The sequence below is a fragment of the Cynocephalus volans genome, chromosome 2, assembly GCF_027409185.1.
Source record: "Cynocephalus volans isolate mCynVol1 chromosome 2, mCynVol1.pri, whole genome shotgun sequence".
NCBI lineage: Eukaryota > Metazoa > Chordata > Mammalia > Dermoptera > Cynocephalidae > Cynocephalus > Cynocephalus volans.
The window spans coordinates 191084893-191102859 of NC_084461.1; the positions used below are offsets into that span (position 1 = coordinate 191084893).

At 47.2% G+C, this 17967-nt stretch overlaps 1 protein-coding gene across 4 annotated transcripts in view; it reads right to left on the minus strand.

Annotated features, from left to right (window-relative positions):
- The window catches only part of RBM19 (RNA binding motif protein 19), a 155448-nt gene extending 138021 nt beyond the window's left edge, over positions 1-17427 (minus strand). For 3 of the 4 annotated variants that reach the window (XM_063086221.1, XM_063086222.1, XM_063086223.1), the window contains exons 1-10: positions 17290-17427; positions 13421-13603; positions 11506-11625; positions 11290-11328; positions 10779-10971; positions 9553-9836; positions 7688-7768; positions 3519-3597; positions 1293-1364; positions 66-269 (exon numbers count right to left, since the gene is read on the minus strand). In XM_063086221.1, the coding sequence (XP_062942291.1) occupies positions 66-269; positions 1293-1364; positions 3519-3597; positions 7688-7768; positions 9553-9836; positions 10779-10971; positions 11290-11328; positions 11506-11625; positions 13421-13603; positions 17290-17325 (1291 nt within the window). In that variant the 5' untranslated portion in view covers positions 17326-17427. The remainder of the gene's footprint in view (positions 1-65; positions 270-1292; positions 1365-3518; positions 3598-7687; positions 7769-9552; positions 9837-10778; positions 10972-11289; positions 11329-11505; positions 11626-13420; positions 13604-17289) is intronic. The other variant, XM_063086224.1, reaches the window with a different exon arrangement.
- Positions 17428-17967: the final 540 nt, after the last annotated feature.

Sequence of the window (17967 nt, forward strand, 5' to 3'; positions counted from 1 at the left end):
GAGCTCTGCATGCCTAACCACTGAGCTGTCCCTGCGGGCAGCAAGGCCGGAGGCCAAGTCCCTACCATATTTGGAGAAGAGCTTCTCCAGGTCCTCCTCTGTGCTGGTGTACGGCAGGTTTCGCACGAAGAGCCTCCCAGAGTCAGCCAGGTCCTCCTCCTCTTCATTCTCCCCGAGTGTCCGGCCTTGCCAGGCTTTGGCACTATTCTTCAGGGGCCCCTTGGTCATGGGGACATTCTTTTCCCTGAACACCTCAATGTAGCGGCTACCTGCAGGAGAGGAGGCAGGGCTTAGAGGGAGGCTTGGAACTTGCCAGTGACTCCTGGCTGGGCATTCGAAGCTCTTCTTGGCTGTCTTCCAAATGCCGGGCCAAGGCGACTGGTGACAGTGGCCGACACATGCTCTGTTAACCAGGGTGGCAGACTGAGCCAATGCAGACCTGAACTTGAAGGCCCCGAATCATACCCACCCTGAAAATTCAGCTTCAACCCTGGAGGCAGCCTGCCTGGGCCATCCCAGATTGCAGGGACACATCCTCTAAATTCTGGGGCACATTCTCTGGGCACTGCCTGCTACTCTGCCTTGGGAAAGGTCTTCTGTGACAACCAACCCTGGGCAGTGACCTGCTCATGCGCTGTTTGCATGCATGGCCCTCTGTGTCCCAGCAGGGTGTGACTATCACCATGTCCTCCACATGCACTGCTAGGTCCTCAATAAATACTGCTGCCTGACTTGCTAACCAGACTCTCGAGGCTTCACACCTTCCCTAACAGAACTCATGTCTTTGCTAGGGGTCACTGGCTAGATCTGAATCACCTGTCCATGCCATATATGGGTCAAAGATTATGTCCCTAGACATAGTTTAGAAGACCTCCCACCTCAGGGAGTTTGCACTGGTTGCTGCTCCTACTGGTCATCTTGCCCCATATAGCCACGGCTTGCTTCCTCAGCTCCAGGTTTTTGTTCTAATGCCCCCTCTCAGTGGGGCCCAAGTAGAAACAGTCCTGTTTAAAGACGTGCTGCCTCCAACCCCAGCCCTCTCCTTGAGCCTCTGTATTTTCCCAGAGTAGGACCATGTATATGCTGTTATTTGATTCCTATCTCTCCCCATTGTGTGTCAGTTTACTCCGTCAGCTCCAGAAGGGCAGGGATTTGGGACTGTTTGCTCCCTGCTGTATCCCCAGTGCCTAGAACAGCACCTGCAGAGTAGACTCTCAACAAAAATTTGGGGAGTAAATGAATGAACGAACTCCATAAGCACTTAGAGATGGCACGCAGCCCGGGCTCCTTACCCATGTATTCCCTGTTGCATTTCAGAGCTTTCTTTACCTCCTCTTCACTGCTGAAATCCACAAAGATGTACCCTGAGAGGGAACAATGACAAAAGCAAAATCTGCAGGCCCTGCAGACACTCGTGAGAGTCACAGAGGAACACCCATACTGTGCTCAGTGAAGAAAGTGGGGAAACACCTCTATCTTTGCCCAATCTCTAAAATACAAATGAACTCCCTCCCACCCACACCAGCCAAATTTCCCTTTGCAGGGAGCATTTAGATCGTGTGATCTGGTGTTGTGCACAGACGCTGGAGTCCAGGAGTCAGAAGCATAGGAGGCCTTTCTGCCCCTCTCCTAGCCTTACCCCCAGTCCTAGCAGCACCTGCTCTGTGGCAGTCTCTGGAGGAGAGGTGCCTGTTGGGCAGATTCGTGATCCAGTTCAGTCATGGAGAGGCTGTCCCTAACCCTGCTCTGTCCTTGAGCTCCTGAGGCCCCGATATGCACAGAAGCACGCACGCAGGGTAGTCTGTCCTCAAGCACAGGGGGCCTCCACATCTGTGACCGCATTGGGCCTCAGGCCCACGAGGCAGCAGAGCAGGGGTTCCTCCCCCACTCTTCTGGAGCAGGTAAGTAACATGCCCAAGTACACTCAGCTAATAGGTGGCAATGGCATAACCTGGGTTTTCTGCCTCCATCAGAAGGCTGTCTAGATTCTCTCGTCTATGATTCCTCCCTCCACTCCCCCATCCAGGTGCCTCTTCTATCCCCATAAACATCCTCCATTCTCTTCCTCCTCCATCTCCTCCTCCACAGCCATCCCTGGTCCCACCCACACTGATCCTCCCTTTGAGGGTGGCAAAAGTCTCCACCTGCCTCCTAGCGGGCCCTCCTCCAGGACGCATCCTTCAGCCAGGGGATCATCCTAAGTCCCATGGCTGCCCTGCCCTGCTCTAGCCTCCAGTGGGCCCCTGCATGCAGGCCGAAGCCCCCACTCTTTAATGAGGCCCCCAAGGCCTTAGGGGCCTGGCCTACCCCCTCCCAGCTCTTCCACAGTGGCATTTTACTGCTCCTCTAAAGCGTCATGCTGATGTGCAGCTCTCTCCAGCTCCCATGCCTCCAATATGGTTTTCTCTCCGCCCTGATAACTCAAACTCAAAAATGCCCCTTCCTGCTATCCTCTGGCCTCCAGAGAGCCAGGAAAGCAGAGCGACCACCGCCACCACCACCACCAATATTAACAGCTCTCATGGAGTGTGCAATAGGTGCTTAGCATTGATCTGAATGCTGTACGTGTACTAACTCACTCACTCCTCACAACTTGATAAGATAAGCTTACTTGACTGCACAGATAAGGAAACTGAGGCTAAGTCCCTGTCCAAGGACCTACCTGGCCCCACTGGGATTTGAACCTGGGCAGGGGCTCTTTACCCTTACCTCCTACTGCACACATTTGTAAAAGGAGAGGGATGGGTGGATGAATGGATCCGCCTGGTAAATGGGGCTTTAGTGCTAAGCAGAGTTGGGGAAGAAACACAGAAACACGAAGGTGACAAGACCATCCCCAAAGCATAAATGCTTTCTTCCCAGACACGACCCCAGGTAGATCTCGACTGCTCTGCTCAGGCCAGCATCTTCCTGCCAGGAACAAACTACATGCCAGCAGTGTCCAGCCTCCCCATGGCCATAGGGCCTTTGTGTGTGCTCTGAGAAGCAGCAACTCTGCTGCCCCCTGGCCTGGTCAGCAGGCTGGCACAGGCAGGCGCCCACCACTCCAAGCGCAGACTCTTCCTTCCGCCCACATACCCTGTCTCAGGTCAGCCAGACCCAGGGCTCCGAAGCCAAGGGACAGAGCTGGCTGCCCAGAGTGGAAACCTGGACAGAGGGTGGTGCTGCCCGCCAGCAGAGCAGCCAGTAGACTTGGCACGGCAAACCCCAGGACTTGCTGGCATCTGTTTCAACAGAACAGATGAGCCCACTGGACTAAGCAAAGGCTAGCAGGATGAATGCGGGAGAAAAGAAACACAGGTGAAAACTCCGTTGCTTTGTACTAAGCTGCCAACGGCAGGGACAAGAGACAGACCCTTATCCTGGGCACTTTAACCACATCCAGAACTGAGGATCACAAAAAGGTAAAAAAAAAAAAAAAAAAAAAATGCCCTTAAACTTCTCCCTTATTCAACTGCCCCAACCTTCCGCCTTCACTGTCTGCCCCACTGACCTCCCAGAAACATCCTGGACCTTACCTGTTTTGTTCCCGTGAGCATTTCTCACTATTCGAATAGCCACTGGTTTCAGGGGGGCCAGGAATTCCAGAACATTCTTCTGTAAAAAGAAAAAACAGGGCTGGCCCTTTAGCTCAGTTGGTTAGAGCACGGCCTTGTAACACCAAGGTCAAGGGTTTGGATCCCCATACAGGCCAGCTGCCAAAAAAACAAAAAAAAGAAGGAACATTTTTCCCCTTTATCAATCCAATAATAAAAGTACAACCCAATAAAGTGACAGGGGGCAAATTTCTGAAACAGTTTATCCCTTTCCTTTAAATTGTACACATTTTTCCTCCATCATAAAATATAATTACCTTGGAAAAAAATCAAAAAACATTGGAGAAAAGGTGAATAATATAAAAATAAACTATTAATGTCATCCTCAATATTTTAAGGCATTGTTTCTCATCTTTTTTTCCTAAGTACCTTTTTTACATACTTGGGGTTTTACACTTCTCATTAAAGCATGAACATGTCTCCATGTCATTTCGTGGTAATAAACTTAAAAAAATTATATTGTAGATGGTCCCTCATTTTCTTAACTATTCCCCTACTTTGTAAATGTACATGATTCTTTTTTTTTTTTGAACACTCATGAAGGCATACAAGACATGTCCGTGATTTAAACATTTTTAAAAATGCACAAATACACAGAGTATGAAATTTTAGCAAACACTAAATATTACAAACAAGAAAACAAAAATGTCCCATAATTCTAATGACCAGATCACTCTTGTTGACTTTTTAAAAAAATAAAAGTAGTGAAACCATTTCCATTTGTATACTAGGTTAAGTCCTTTACAGGCCCTGGCACTGAGAAGACTGTAACGGCCAGGCAACCATACATAATTAAAGATCAAATAACTACTAAATAATGGAAGAAGCTCAACAAAGTTCTGAATTTTTCACATTAATACTTCATATTTTCAAATTGCCAAATTCTTTCAAAATAACTTTTTCCCTCTTTAGTTGTCCACTGGGAAATCCAGCACACTAGGTAATATATGTATACATTTCCTTTTGATGGGGAAAAAAGAATCTGTCCACACTGTTCCATACTTTGCATCTTTCCCTTGATCTTCCCTACCATACATTCTTTTTCGTGACATACCATTATCCAGTGTTTTGATGTGCCACAGTGTCATTGCCCCAGGGTTTGCCAACCTCAGCACTGCTGACACTCAGGGCCTGATCATTCTTGTTGTGGCGGGCTGTCCTGTGTACTGCAGGATGTTTACCTGCATCCTCGACCTCTGCTCACTAAATGCCAGTAACAACCTCCCCAAACACAGCTGTGACAACCCCAAATGTCTCCAAACACTATCATGTTCCTGTTGGGGGGTGAATCATCCCCAGTTGAGAACCACAGATATATCCACTGCCCTAGTGATGGATGGAGCTGAAAGGTTTCATCCAGTTTTTTGTTTTTATAAAAAAAAGTGACATAAATTAACACATTAAATTGTAAATAAAATAGTAACAAAAGAACATTGCAATGAATATTCTTGCATTCAAATTTTGGTGTACCTGGGTGATTCACCTGTAGTGCAAATTCCTAGCAAGGTAATAGATCAATCAAAGGCATGGATATTCTTAATTTTGACTGACACTTCCACATTGCCAAAAGGCTGCACCAACAGTGTATAAAAGTATTTATTATCAAATGTTAAAATTTTTTGCCAATTTGGCATGTAAAAAATGTAATCTTCCAGTTTTTATTTTTATTTTATTTTTTAATAATTATGAGTGAATTCAAGCATCTTGTGCTGGCCATTTGCCGGTCTTTTTCTTGGATGACCTCCTATGCTTTGTTCACTTTTCTATTAGGTCATATGTCCTTTTAAAAAAATCTATCCATAAATTAAAGAAATTAGATTTTTGTCTGTTGTTTGTTACAAATGTCTGTGGTATGTCTTTTGACTTTACGACATTTGTTGCCTTACAGAAGTTCTCATCGATATGTAGTCAATTAGTCTGTCTTTTTCTTTACGGCTGCCAAGTTTTGCAAATTGACTAGAAAGGCATTTTTCATTCCAAGGTTATAAATAACCCATACATAATCCTACAACTTTTATCATCTCATTTTTTGGAAGCTTAAATCCTTCATGCACCTGAAATCTTTCTTGCTATGAGGAGTAAGGCAGTGGTCCCTCTTTTTTTTCTTCAATAAAGTTAACTGCTTTCCCGTTACTATTCACCAATAATCACCCCTCTCTTCACTGACATGAATAACCCCCATTATCCTAAACTAAATTCCTATATATACATTTGAATCTGTTCCTGGATTCTGTTGTGTTTCTTTTAACCTGTCAACTCCTTTACCTGAAGCAAAATATTTTAATTACTGTAATTTCAGAATATTTTTCAGGGTCTTTTAGGAAGTCTTCCTTTGCAGGCAATTTTGTCATTGTGTGAACATCAGAGTGTCCTTACACTAACTTAAATGGTATAGCCTACTACACACCTAGGCTCTATGGTATAAACTATGGCTCCTACGTGAGTAATGCATTGTGCTGCGACTTTACAATGGCTACGATATCACCAGCAGATAGGAATTTTTTGGCTCCATTAGTCTTATGGGAACACCATCATATATATGATCTTTAAACATTATTATGTGGCACATGACACATGGATTAAACTGAGATGCCATTTTTGCATGTCATATTCATAAAGATCAAACCATTAATAATACCCAGGGTTGAGGGAAAGGGACACTCTCTCACTCTGCTAAAGGGAGTATAAATTAGCAACACTTCCAGAGGGCAACTGATGTTCCATGTCAAAACCTTAAAAATGGACTGGTTGGTTAGCTCAGTTGGTTAGAGTGCAGCTTTGTAACACCATAGTCAAGGGCTTGGTTCCCCGTACAGGCCAGCCACCAAAAAAAAAAAAAAAATCCCTTAAAAATGTACATGCACGTGCTTGTATAAGACATTTACCTGGAGCAAAGGTTGGCAAACTAGAACCCATGGGCCAAATAATGCCTATGGACTGTTTTTATATGGTTTGCCTGCTAAGAATGGTTTTTACATTTTTAAAGGATGATTTAAAAAAAAAAAAAAGAAGAACACATGACAGAGACTACGTGGCTTGCAAAGCCTAAAATGTCCACTATCTGGCCTTTACAGAAAAAGGCTGCAGACTCCTCATCACAAGGAACTACATTATTAATTATAACAGCAAAAAATTGGAAATAATCCCCAAGTCCCAATTTAGGGGATTGGGGAGGTATATCTAAGCATACCCTGAGTAAGGAATAGCATGCAACGTGAAAAATGATGTAGCAGAGTATGTTCAATATTTACAGATGTTTACGACATACTGGAATGAGGGGAAAAAGGTTTCAAAATAGTTTCTAGTGAAGGATCGCTTTCTAAAAAATAAAAAGACAGAGGTCAATGTTTAAACAATGTCTACAAAGATATACCCAAAATGTATTCATGATTGTCATTGGGTGGGACATAGGTGTGTTGGGCAGGGTTGCCCTAGTTTGCCCCAGACAGTCAGCAACTGTACCTGTAATCTCTAGGTCTGCAGTAATTACACCTGCTTCCTGCGCCCCATCTGGCTGGAAGCAGGTGTGATTACTGCAGTTATCTCACTGTCAACTCAGCCATACCAAAATTTTTATGAACATCCATTCTTTCACGAGGAGTGAAATTAAAAGTGTTCTCAGCTGTTGTAGACCCAGATTCAGCAAACTACAGCTCATGTGCTGAATGTAGCCCACTGCCTGTTCTTATAAATAAAGTTTTATTGGAACACAGCCATGCCTTTTCTTTTACCTATTGTCTAAGACTGCACCCATTCTATAACAGCAGGGTGCATAGTCCCAGAGACCATATTGATTACGAGGCTTTAAATATTTACCAGCTGCGTCCACCCCCCCTTTTTTTTTTTTACAGAAAGTTTGGTCACCCCTGATGCAGACATCCGAATGAAACCAGTCTTCCTGTGTCTTAGCGTAGCCACTCCTGTTTCTTGACCCTGAGATCTTATTTATCAGCCTGTTTGTCCCCCACTTTCTTCTAGTTCATGTCCTCAGCTGATCCTAATGCCCCCATGCATCAAAGGCCCCTGGCATCCCCACTCTCATCTCCTGCTCCCATTGGTGCTCCTTACCCTTGTCCTCAGCTAGAACGCACCTCTGTGACACTGAATGGGGCTCCCCGCAGCTTCACAGTGTGAGAGGTGGTGGGTTCCTTCTGGTTCACTGGTTTCTCTGTCTGAGTGATGGCAAAGAACAAACAGAAATGGCCACAGTGAGTTCCCTAGTACAGCTGCAGGAGGCAGCAGACCAGGGCATCTCAGTGCTGGAGGAAATGCCACAGCAGGGTGACGTGGGGAATGCTAGCAAGGATCTGTGCCTGCCGTGGATGGAGAGTCTGGCCAGGGTGGAGGTGGGAGCTGCCAATTCTCCATTTGCATCCCTGAGATGAGGGCTGTGATCAGAGCCCATCAAGCTACGGGCAGGCTAACAGGGGGCCTGGGCTACAAGGAAGGCCACAGGGAATGGGAAGGAGCCCTGAAGCACAGTGATGTTCACTCCCACTCATGTAGGGCTTCCTCTGTGCCAGATACCATGCCAAGCACTCTGCAGATGCCACTGTCCTAGTGAGTCTTTAAAACAGTCCCATAGGGACTACAGGCTCAGGATCTTTTCCTGTAATTCTGGAGTCCAAAGACCTCTGAAAAATCTAAGTTTTTGGTAAGTCCTTTGGCATCAAAACCTGCCCGACTTGAATTCATTTCCCAGCAAAGCTTACTCTGAGCTGATGTGAGCCAATTTACAGCTTCTACAAGCATACTTCAAAAACTTTGTGGAAAAATAGAATTAAAAGATAATACCCATCTTTTCATGAACTTTTGAAGACCCCTTGTATTTATTGCATGTGCACAAGTGATCATTTCTGGTTTCACTGCAGAAATATTAATGTGCTTGATTATGGGGTGCTATCCCAGGTCTTGCTGGAGGTATGATGTCACGTAAGATTATCTTCCTGAACTCTGAAAGTTTCTGAATTCCAGCATATACTTAGGCACAGGGGGTTCAGAAACCAACAGCAGGGACCAGTGCACCATGAACGCCATTTCACAGATAAGGATTAGAGGCTTGTGGAGGTGAAGTATCCTACCCAATATCCAACAGCTATTAAATGTTCGAGCTGGGACTTAAACCCATAATTCTCCGATTTTTCCATACTCTACCACCTCTCCAAAATATACATTTTTTGGACAAAAGGCAGAGTGTGGTCATTAGCAGGGGTGGAAAATGAAAGGAGGGAGAAACAAGAGGAAAGGGTAAAGAAAGGAGGGGCATGAAGTCTCCCTTCATCTCATATGAACCTAAAGGAAGGGCAGGGGAAGAGGCCTCGCAGGGAGATGGAATGGGGACCCACACAATGTGTCATGCTGCCCTGACTAGCAAGCAGAGAGGGCTCTCAGGTAGGAGACGAGGTGGCTGCTCTCGAGGGTGGCACCCACATTTATAATCTAGACTTCAGAGCTGGGCAGACCTGGGTCCATGTCCTGATCCCCCTTTCCAGCCATGACCTTGGGCAAGTCACTTCCTTTCTCGTCCTCAGTTTCCTCACATGGAACCAGAATACTTGCCCCACAACACTGTGATGAGATTCAACGACATGGTGGGTCCGGTCCCCAGCACGTAGTAAGCACTCAGTTAATCTTATCTGTGGGTATCAATGATCTACTCACTCACATCTGCCTACCTTGTTAAAACACAAAGGTATGACAAGCTCATAGCCATCATCTGGCTCATTCACACCCCACGACTTCAGCAGGCAAGCAGTCTCTCCAGGTTAGTAACAGGAGATGAATGCAGAGAGAAGTGCTTGCCAGGGTCACAGAGCAAGCAAGCGGTGGCAGAGACGTGAAAGCAACTGCAGGCTGCTTCCTCTATGTTACCCTCCCCTCACAAACGGGCTGTAGGGACCATGGGCAATCACAGGGGTGGAACTCCTCCCTCTGTGCCTCCTGGATACACACGCACCTTGGCTTGGGCATCGGATGGTCTCTTATTCCCAGATGGGGCCCTGTGCTCCTGGCCGCACCACCTGCTCTGTCTCTCCTGTGGGGCTGGGGCGGCAGAGGAAGCCTCTTCCTCAGCCTCACTCCCTGCATCGCAGTTCACTGCTTCGTCTTCGCTCTCCTCCTCCTCCTCTTCCTCCTCCTCCTCAGAAGAGGACAACTCGGCCTTCACCATCTTGGATTTCAGGTAATCCATGTCTGACAGCTCCTTCTGCACAGCTGTCTTTGGTTCAAGGCCATCCTCCTCTGGAAAAACAGGGAGGCTGGGATCAGCAACAGCTGGGTACAAACAAGAAACACGGGGCAGTGGATGGCAGATGGTCCCCCCAGGGAGTGGCCAGAGGCGCCATGCCCACCACGACAGAGGCCCTGTATCCAGCAGCCCTGATAAGTCCTCTGTAGAGCAGCATCAAATGGGGTGAGGCTACTGGTTTTGATATTACATGAGCCACATGATGAGAGCTGCGTGGCTCCCTGCTCCTGGTCTTGCCTGCCCCAACCCATCCTTTATGTTTCTAAGAGTATATATACAGGGTTGTCACTCTCTGCTTAACACCCTCCACTGGTTTCCAGATGCTCAGGGCGAAACCCAAATTCCTTCTCATCCAGGCGGGTGAGCTGACTGGCTTCCCCTTCCAGCTCCAGCTCCTCTGGCTACGGCCATCCTAACCAAGATGAGTCCCTCAGGACCATGCATTCCCCTTGCCTCTGCGATGCTGTTCCCCTGCCTGAAGCCCCTTCCCCTTCCCTCCCCTCCTGTGTCCCACCAAGTCCCATTGAGTCCTTTGGATCTCAGCTTAGTACAGAAACTTTACCAGTCATAAAACTCACATTCTCTCACCTTTAAACCAGCATCGACTCCTGATCATCCTGGAATGCAGCGCCCATCACTCTGTGCTGGGACTACTCTCTTACCATCCCCATCATGCTGTGAGCCCCTGTGGACAAGTGTTCACTCCCCTGCATCCTCAGTGAGGCCTTCCCTGATCACTCCCCTGTCCCCCTTCTCCATCTTCTCTCTGTAGCATGGTATAACATACCCAATAGTGCACTTATAGAGGGAGCTTGAGCGCAGTGTCTGGCACAGAGGGGCCCCCAGTGCCCACGAGCCGGACGGTAGGCACAGCTCGGCACATGCAGGAGCATATGCAGGGGCACAGCACCTGCACAGCGCACACCTGCCCTCACCTTCTGGGTCCTCCCCGGCTCCCTCCTCCTCACTCTCCTGCCCTGAATCAGAGTCGAAGTTCAGGTAGTCATTGGCTGGTTTGCTCTTCCCTTTCAAGGGCTCGGTGTCCAGGGCATCATTTGCCCAAGTGGCTGCCTGTGTCCGCCTCTGGTGAACCGACAGGAACTCCTGGAACTCGGTATCTTCCTTCAGCTGGTGGTACCAGAGCAGGGGCAGCAGGGTCATGGGAAGAGGGAGGAAGAGGCAGAGAAGGCTCAGGCAGGGCTCAACCTTTCTAACTTGCAGGAGGGTAAGAGCATCCTCCAAGCTCACATGCCCCCATCTCTAACAGGCCCCGAGGATCAGCTGGGTCAGGTGAGGAAGGAAGAGTGGACTCTTCACCAGACAAGACTAAGAAGCCACGGAGACATGGCAAGGGGAGACGAGGGGCATAGCGCTCTGCTTGCCTGGGCCAGCGTCCACCCTCTCCCGCCTGCTGTCACCCTCCCTCTTGTTCAACAGGACACTCACCTTCTCCAGTTCACCTGCCACCTTTTTCTTCTTATTATCCTGAAAGCAGAAGGCACAGATGGTGAAGATTCACAGATGAGGGGAGAGGGAATGGAACTGCATTGCCCCAGGAGGGCCCACCTTCAGCAACCATCCAAGAGTGAGTTTCACTCCCCTTCCAGGGAGTGACCACCCTGCTGACACTGGGCACAGGGGCTGGAGTGACCACCTACGTACTTTCTTAGTTTCCAGGGGAACAGAGTCTTTTGAAGGCTGCTTGGACTGGCTTGGTTTCTGGGCATGTTTGCTCCAGGCTCGGGGCTTTGTTGGGTCCCCAAATGCCTTGCAGAACTCCACCTGCATGGGAAAGAGAGGGTGTTTTCACACCTGCCAGGCATTGGGTGTTGCCCTTCAGCATCTGCGAGCTACAGGTTTTTAAACAGGCCATTGCTGCTGGCTAGCTGAGCCAGCTGAAGCAAACTCCTTATCATCTCCTAGCTTTGGCTTTCTTCTCCTTAAAGTCTGTAACATCATATTACAACAGTCTATTATTACAAGGGTACTTCAAAAAGTTCATGGAAAAACAGAATTAAAAGATAATATGAATCCTTCCATGAACTTTTTGAAGTAGGCTCATATGAGTCTAGAGTAACAGTTACCATTTGCTGAGGAAATGCACATGCCAGGCACTGTCTTGTGCTCTCCAAGTTCTAATGCGCTGAGCCTCACAATAGAGCGAGGCAGGAGCTGTTACTCTCCTCACTTCACAAGTCAGGAAGCTGAAGCACAGAGAAGTGAAGTAGCTTGCCCGGGGCCCCCAGGCAGTGAGTAACAGAGTAGAGACTGGAACTCAGGGAGTCTCTAAACTCTTCAGCCCGATTCTTAACCATGCACTCAAAGGGAAGCTGAGAGGCTGGAATGACAGGACACAGACGAGTGCTCAGCCAGGGCCTGGCGCAGGGCAGTACAGGCCAGTGGCTTCCAGCATTACTTTGATTATGGTGAGGTGAGCTCCTCTGGCCCCAGAGAACAACTCTAGGGTAATGGGGAAAATAGGGTGACCATGGAGGGCATGGAAGAGTGTTGAGTATCCAGCCCGAGCTGATGTACCTCTGCGGCCCTAACACCTCCGGAATGCACTCTGAGATGACCCTTGTGAGTGATGGCCCCACTAGGAGCCCGCGGTGGGCACCCCACCACAAGCCACTCCCAGCCACAGTCAAGGCCAACACCGGTCAGCCAACCACTGCCCCCCAGGGATGGGGCTGCCATTTGGTTACACCCCTTCTGGATGGACTTTCAAGTTTTATTCCTTCTGTAATAATGATGTGCTCATGGTAAAAAATTCAAACAAAAGAAAAAGATACAATAAATGTTAAGAGAAAATTATTCTAATTCCTATCACCCAGAGATAGAAATTAATATTTTAGTAAAAATCCTGCCCTATGGCCCTTTATGCATATATCACACACATATAGATCAAAGGACAGGATTGTGCATACATCAGATCATGAGATGAACACCTGTCCATCATCTGCTGCTTCCTTCTCAACAAAGCACGAGATGTATTACCAAGTCATTAAATGCACATCAGTGACCTGTATGGGATCTTTTCCTCCAGGAAGCTTTCCTGACTCCTCCCTGGCCAGGGTGGGGGCCTCTCTGTTCTCCCACCCCGGGACTGACAACACTGAACAAAAGCAATCCATTCACCTGTCATCCCTTTCCTTCCCATAGGCAGCTGGCTCCATGAGGACAGAAGCCAGGGTACCACATAGTTCTCTAAATTCCCAGCATGGAGTGGGAGCTCACTGAGTGCTTGCCAAATGGGTGAGTGAACAGACAATGTAGACCTGTGCTTCTCAAAGTGTGGTCCTTGGGCCAGCAGCACAGGCCATCACCTGAGAGCTCATCAGACATGCAAATTCTTGGGCCCCACTTCATGTACTGAACCAGCAGCTCTGGGGATGGGCCCAGGAAACTGTTTTAACAAGCTCTCAGGTGATTCTTAGGCACAAGAAAGTGTGTGAACCAGTGAGGCAGACCAAGGACATCACAGTCTGAAGGGGGACAGTCTTTGGACCTGAGTGTTGAAAGATCAAGTGGCGTCACTTTCAACGAGCAGGCAGGGGCCAGACTTCTGCCTACTCACTATGATCCGGGATGTGTCAATGAAACTCTTGTTGAAATGGTTCTGTGCCGTTTGGGCCTCCTCCTCGGACTTGAAGCCGATAAAGCCGAACTTGCGGAACTTGCCGTCTTTGGTGAACTTCAGGCTGCAGTCCGTGAGCGTGCCGAAGGCGGCAAATAGCTGCCTGAATCGCTCCTCCTTCATCTGCAATGGAGAGGTGCAATGAGGAAGGCGCTGGGGAGTCCCCAGAGTAAGGGGACAAAATGGGTCAGATACTCAAAGTCACAGTATCCAGGGGTGACTTAAACAAGGAAGTGGCAGGGTGTACATTTCTAATCAGACCAGGTTCCAGCTCTGACTCTAACACTTACTAGTTGTGTGGGCTTGAGAAAGCCCCTTACCCACTTCACTGATGAGGAAATCAAGACTCATAATGGCTGTAAACGTCATCTTCCTACCCTGTGAGACTGTTATGAGGATAAGACCAATGTCTTATCCTTATGAGGATAAGACAATGACCTCAACTGGAACAGCTTATGGCTGCTATAACACAGTAGATATCTAATAAATGCTTGTCAGAATGAATGAACAAATGAACAAACATAGTACACTATATATGTTTGCTAAATGTGGTAGAGAGAATAATGGAGCCCCCCAAAAGATGTCCACATCCTAATCCCTGAGACCTGTGGATGTTATATTACATAGAAAAAAGGGACTCTGAAGATGTGATTAAGGATCTTAAGATGCGGAGATTATCCTGGATTATCCAGGTGGACCCAACATAATCACAAGGGTCCTTGTAAGTGGCAGGGCAGGTGGGGGTGAAGGGGTGTGCATATGGGACCAGGTAAGAGAGAAGAGATGTAGTGGTGGTGGGAGGAGAGGGAGATGGAGATGGAGAGAGAGAGACTGGAAGATGATATGCTTCCGGCTTCAAAGGTGAGTCAGAGGAGAAGTGATGATGGAAGCAGAGAGAGGCTGGAAGATGCTATGCTACTGGCTTTGACGACAAAAGATGTGGCCATGAGCCAAGGAAGGCAGGTGGTTTCCAGAATATGAAAAGGACAAAGGAACAGATTCTCCCCTAGTGCCTCCAGAAGGACTGTAGCCCTGCCAAGACCTTGATTTTAGGATTTCTGACCTCTGAAATTGTCAGATAAATTTGTATGGTTTAAGCCACTAAGTTTGAGGGTAGTTTGTTACAGTAGCAATAGAAAACTAATTCACTAATATTATTATAATTTGGTCAAGAAGCTCCACACTATAGAAAACTGGTTCTTGGCTTCCCACCTTCCTCACTCCAGCCAGTCTACCCTCACAAATCAGTGAGTTTTCTAAGCAGATATTTGGAGATTTGTGTGTGTGGTAGTAGGGTTGAGGAGGCACTTGGCCCCACAAATGGCCAAAGCAAGCTTTAAAATGCAAAAAGCTAGAGGCCTTGGCAGCCCAGTAGGAAGGAAGACGACATTTGCTGAGGCAGCTTCTTAATAACTCTAAATTCTAAAATCTCAGTCACTCTATGAGTTAGGAATTTTTATCCATATTTCACAGAAGAGAAAATGGAACTCAGAAGATAAATGATCTGCTCAAGGTGAACAGAATCAAGGTTTGTGACTTGGCTCAGATGTATAAAAGATAGTGAATTCACAATCCCATTACCTGGGAGAGACCTTACTCAAGTCTGATCCCATCAGTCCTCTGCCAAAAACCTTTGGGTGACTTTCTAGCACCAAAGGCTCAAGGACAGGCATCTACAGTAAAACACGAGATTCTTCATGATCTGGCTCTGGTCCCACTTTTGCCAAACTTCTCACAGCCTTCCATGCTTCTCACCTCTGAGGTTTTACCTTGGACCTTCTCCAGGGGTGACATCCTCCCAGACAGGTCCTGGCTCCTCATTCTCAGTTCAATCATCTCCTCTCCTCCGGGAAGCCTTTCCTAGATCCCTCAGATGGGTCAGATTACTAACTCCCTCTTCCCTCCCACAGCACCCAGTTCATACTTCAATCCCTGTACCCTGCATCACAACGTTGTGGTGTCTGCCTCCTCTGCTAGTTTGCAAGCTCCATAAAAGTGGGAACGATGTCAGCAACATCACAAGTACTGTACACTACTAAATGTTTATTTGATGAAGAATAAGACAAGTGAATGCAATCATGCTAAGAGAGGCAGTAGGAGGTAGTGGTCAAAAATGCAAATTCTAGAACCAGATTTTTCAATTCAGTCCCTGCCCCATGAATTACCACCTATGTGTGACCTCAGGCAAATCACTTTACCTTGCTGCACTTCAGTTTCTTCACCTTTAAAACAGGCATAATAATAGAACCTATTTCACAAGGTTATGGGTGAGAATTAAATAAGTTACTACCTAAAGCACCTGGAACAGTAAACTCTCAAAGTGTTAGTTACTACCGTTATTGTTTTTGCTAATAATTCTTTCGTCCATCAGACAAGACAAACAATGGTAGAGTGTCAGCCACATTAGGAAACACAACAAAACTGGTCGGGAGGGAAAGGACGGGTGGCCATGCTAAAATCCTCATCCAACAAAGTGAGGCATAAAGAGACACTGTCTAAAACTGATGGATGGATCAATGATAGATATTTTTAAAGTATACTATTTAGGGTGAATGATGGAAGAATTAAAAACAATAATACTACAGAGATTGGAGGGGAGAAGCAGATGATCTAAGTTCCTTGTCTTTCATAGTGAGGACTCAGTAGATAAGTCACTGGGATAAACAGGTCAAGAAATGGAGGGAACACAATATTTGAATATACAGAGATGCGTATGAGGAGACGTAGATACAAACCAATGAAGATGGTTACTCCTGGAGAGAGATGGAGGGTGGGATTGAGTAAAGACTTTGCTTCTCATTTTATAATCCACTATACCTGCTTGAATTTTTAAAACCATGTATCATAGGTCCCTACCACCTGATGAAGAAAAAAAAAAAATAAGAGGAAAGTAAAAATTCACAACAATGAAACAAAAATAGCTTTGCATTCTCTAAGGAGAGAGATTCCCAAGAGGTAGAATGAAGAGTACAGATAACATTTTCATATCATCCAAATGGCTCATTTTGTATTTTGGGAATAAGCTACAGGCCACACCAGTGGTGTGGGGCTCTCCATCCAGGAAAAGTTATAGTGAAATGGGAAGGATGATCCACTCCAGTACACTGCATCCAATCGTCTATTTCTTCACTCATTTATCCAGTATGTTTTAATTGAATGCTTACCATGTGCCAGATTCTGTGCTGGGCTCTAAGGAGACAGAAAAGTATGATTGGGTCACCCCTTCCCCACTTACTGGATAAATGGTGTAAACCCCTTCACGCCCACTCAGTATTCCTAATTGCCCTAAAGACAGGAACGAGTATTGGAATGCAGGTCCACAGACTAATACTCCCATTTGCCTCCCCGACAGTCTCCGGAATGGGAGAGGATTAGGAGGGGTCTTCAAAACGTTCATGGAAAGACTCGTATTATCTTTTAATTGTATTTTCCCACAAACCTTTTGAAGCACCCTCGTATTCGTGTCTGACCTAGTCACGGATCAACAAAAACGAACAAATGTGATCGGTCGAGAGAAGTCGGAGCAAGGCACTCCACTTAAAGTGGAGATTGTCCCCTCCCTGGGAAAAGAGATGTCGGGTTGGGAATCAGGTACCTACCAGCCGGCCATGCAACCTTAAGCGGTCACTATTCCTCTTTTCCCAGCAGTTAAATGTGTAAACCCAGGATCCTGCCCCCTTTAGATTCTAATCCGCCCAAAGTACCGCCCCAGAGCGAATATCGCTCAATGCTCTCAGCCACCTCTTCCCCACTCCTCAGCTCCAGGCTGATTTCATTTTCAGATTTTCAAGGCCTGGCTCTGCACTCACCCCATTCGGGAGGTTCTTCACGATCAGTCGCGACATGGCGCACGGTCCCCACTGTTTTGATTTTAGCACGACTGGACAGCGTCTTCCACCAACAACTTTCACGTTGCCACTTAGGGTGCCGCCATTTTTGGCAAGCCGGAACAAAGTCACGTGGCCGAGACGTAAGGCTGCCCCATCCGGAAGTGGGCGTGGCCAAGCAGACTTGCCCAAGGAAGTCACAGCAGCCAAGGGGCGGGCCAGAGCTTGCATTCTGCGCAGGCGCTGGTTCTTTGGCGGACCGCCAGTTCCTAACCGTGGGCGGCGGGTTGCGCGGGGTTAGCTCAGTGCTGAGCGCTACGCAGTCGCGGCTATCGTTTTTCTCGTCCCTTTCCTATTTTATTATAGACAGCCTTGAGAATACAGACAGGACTGGGGACTCTTGCCTCCCTTTTACAGGTGAGGAAACAGGCTTAGCTAGGCTGCCAGGCACCAGGAATCAATTATTATTTTGTGTAAATTATTAGAATGTGCATATTGGAAATAAACAACCCCATTTTGCAGTCGGGTAAACTGGGAGCCAGACTAATAAAGCAAATCTCTCAAAGTCGTATTAAGTAGAAAATCCGATATTTGAACTGAGGGCTGCTTAGGCCCCGGCAATGAGGGCCTGTGCCTTCACCTTCATCCCCACAGTATTAT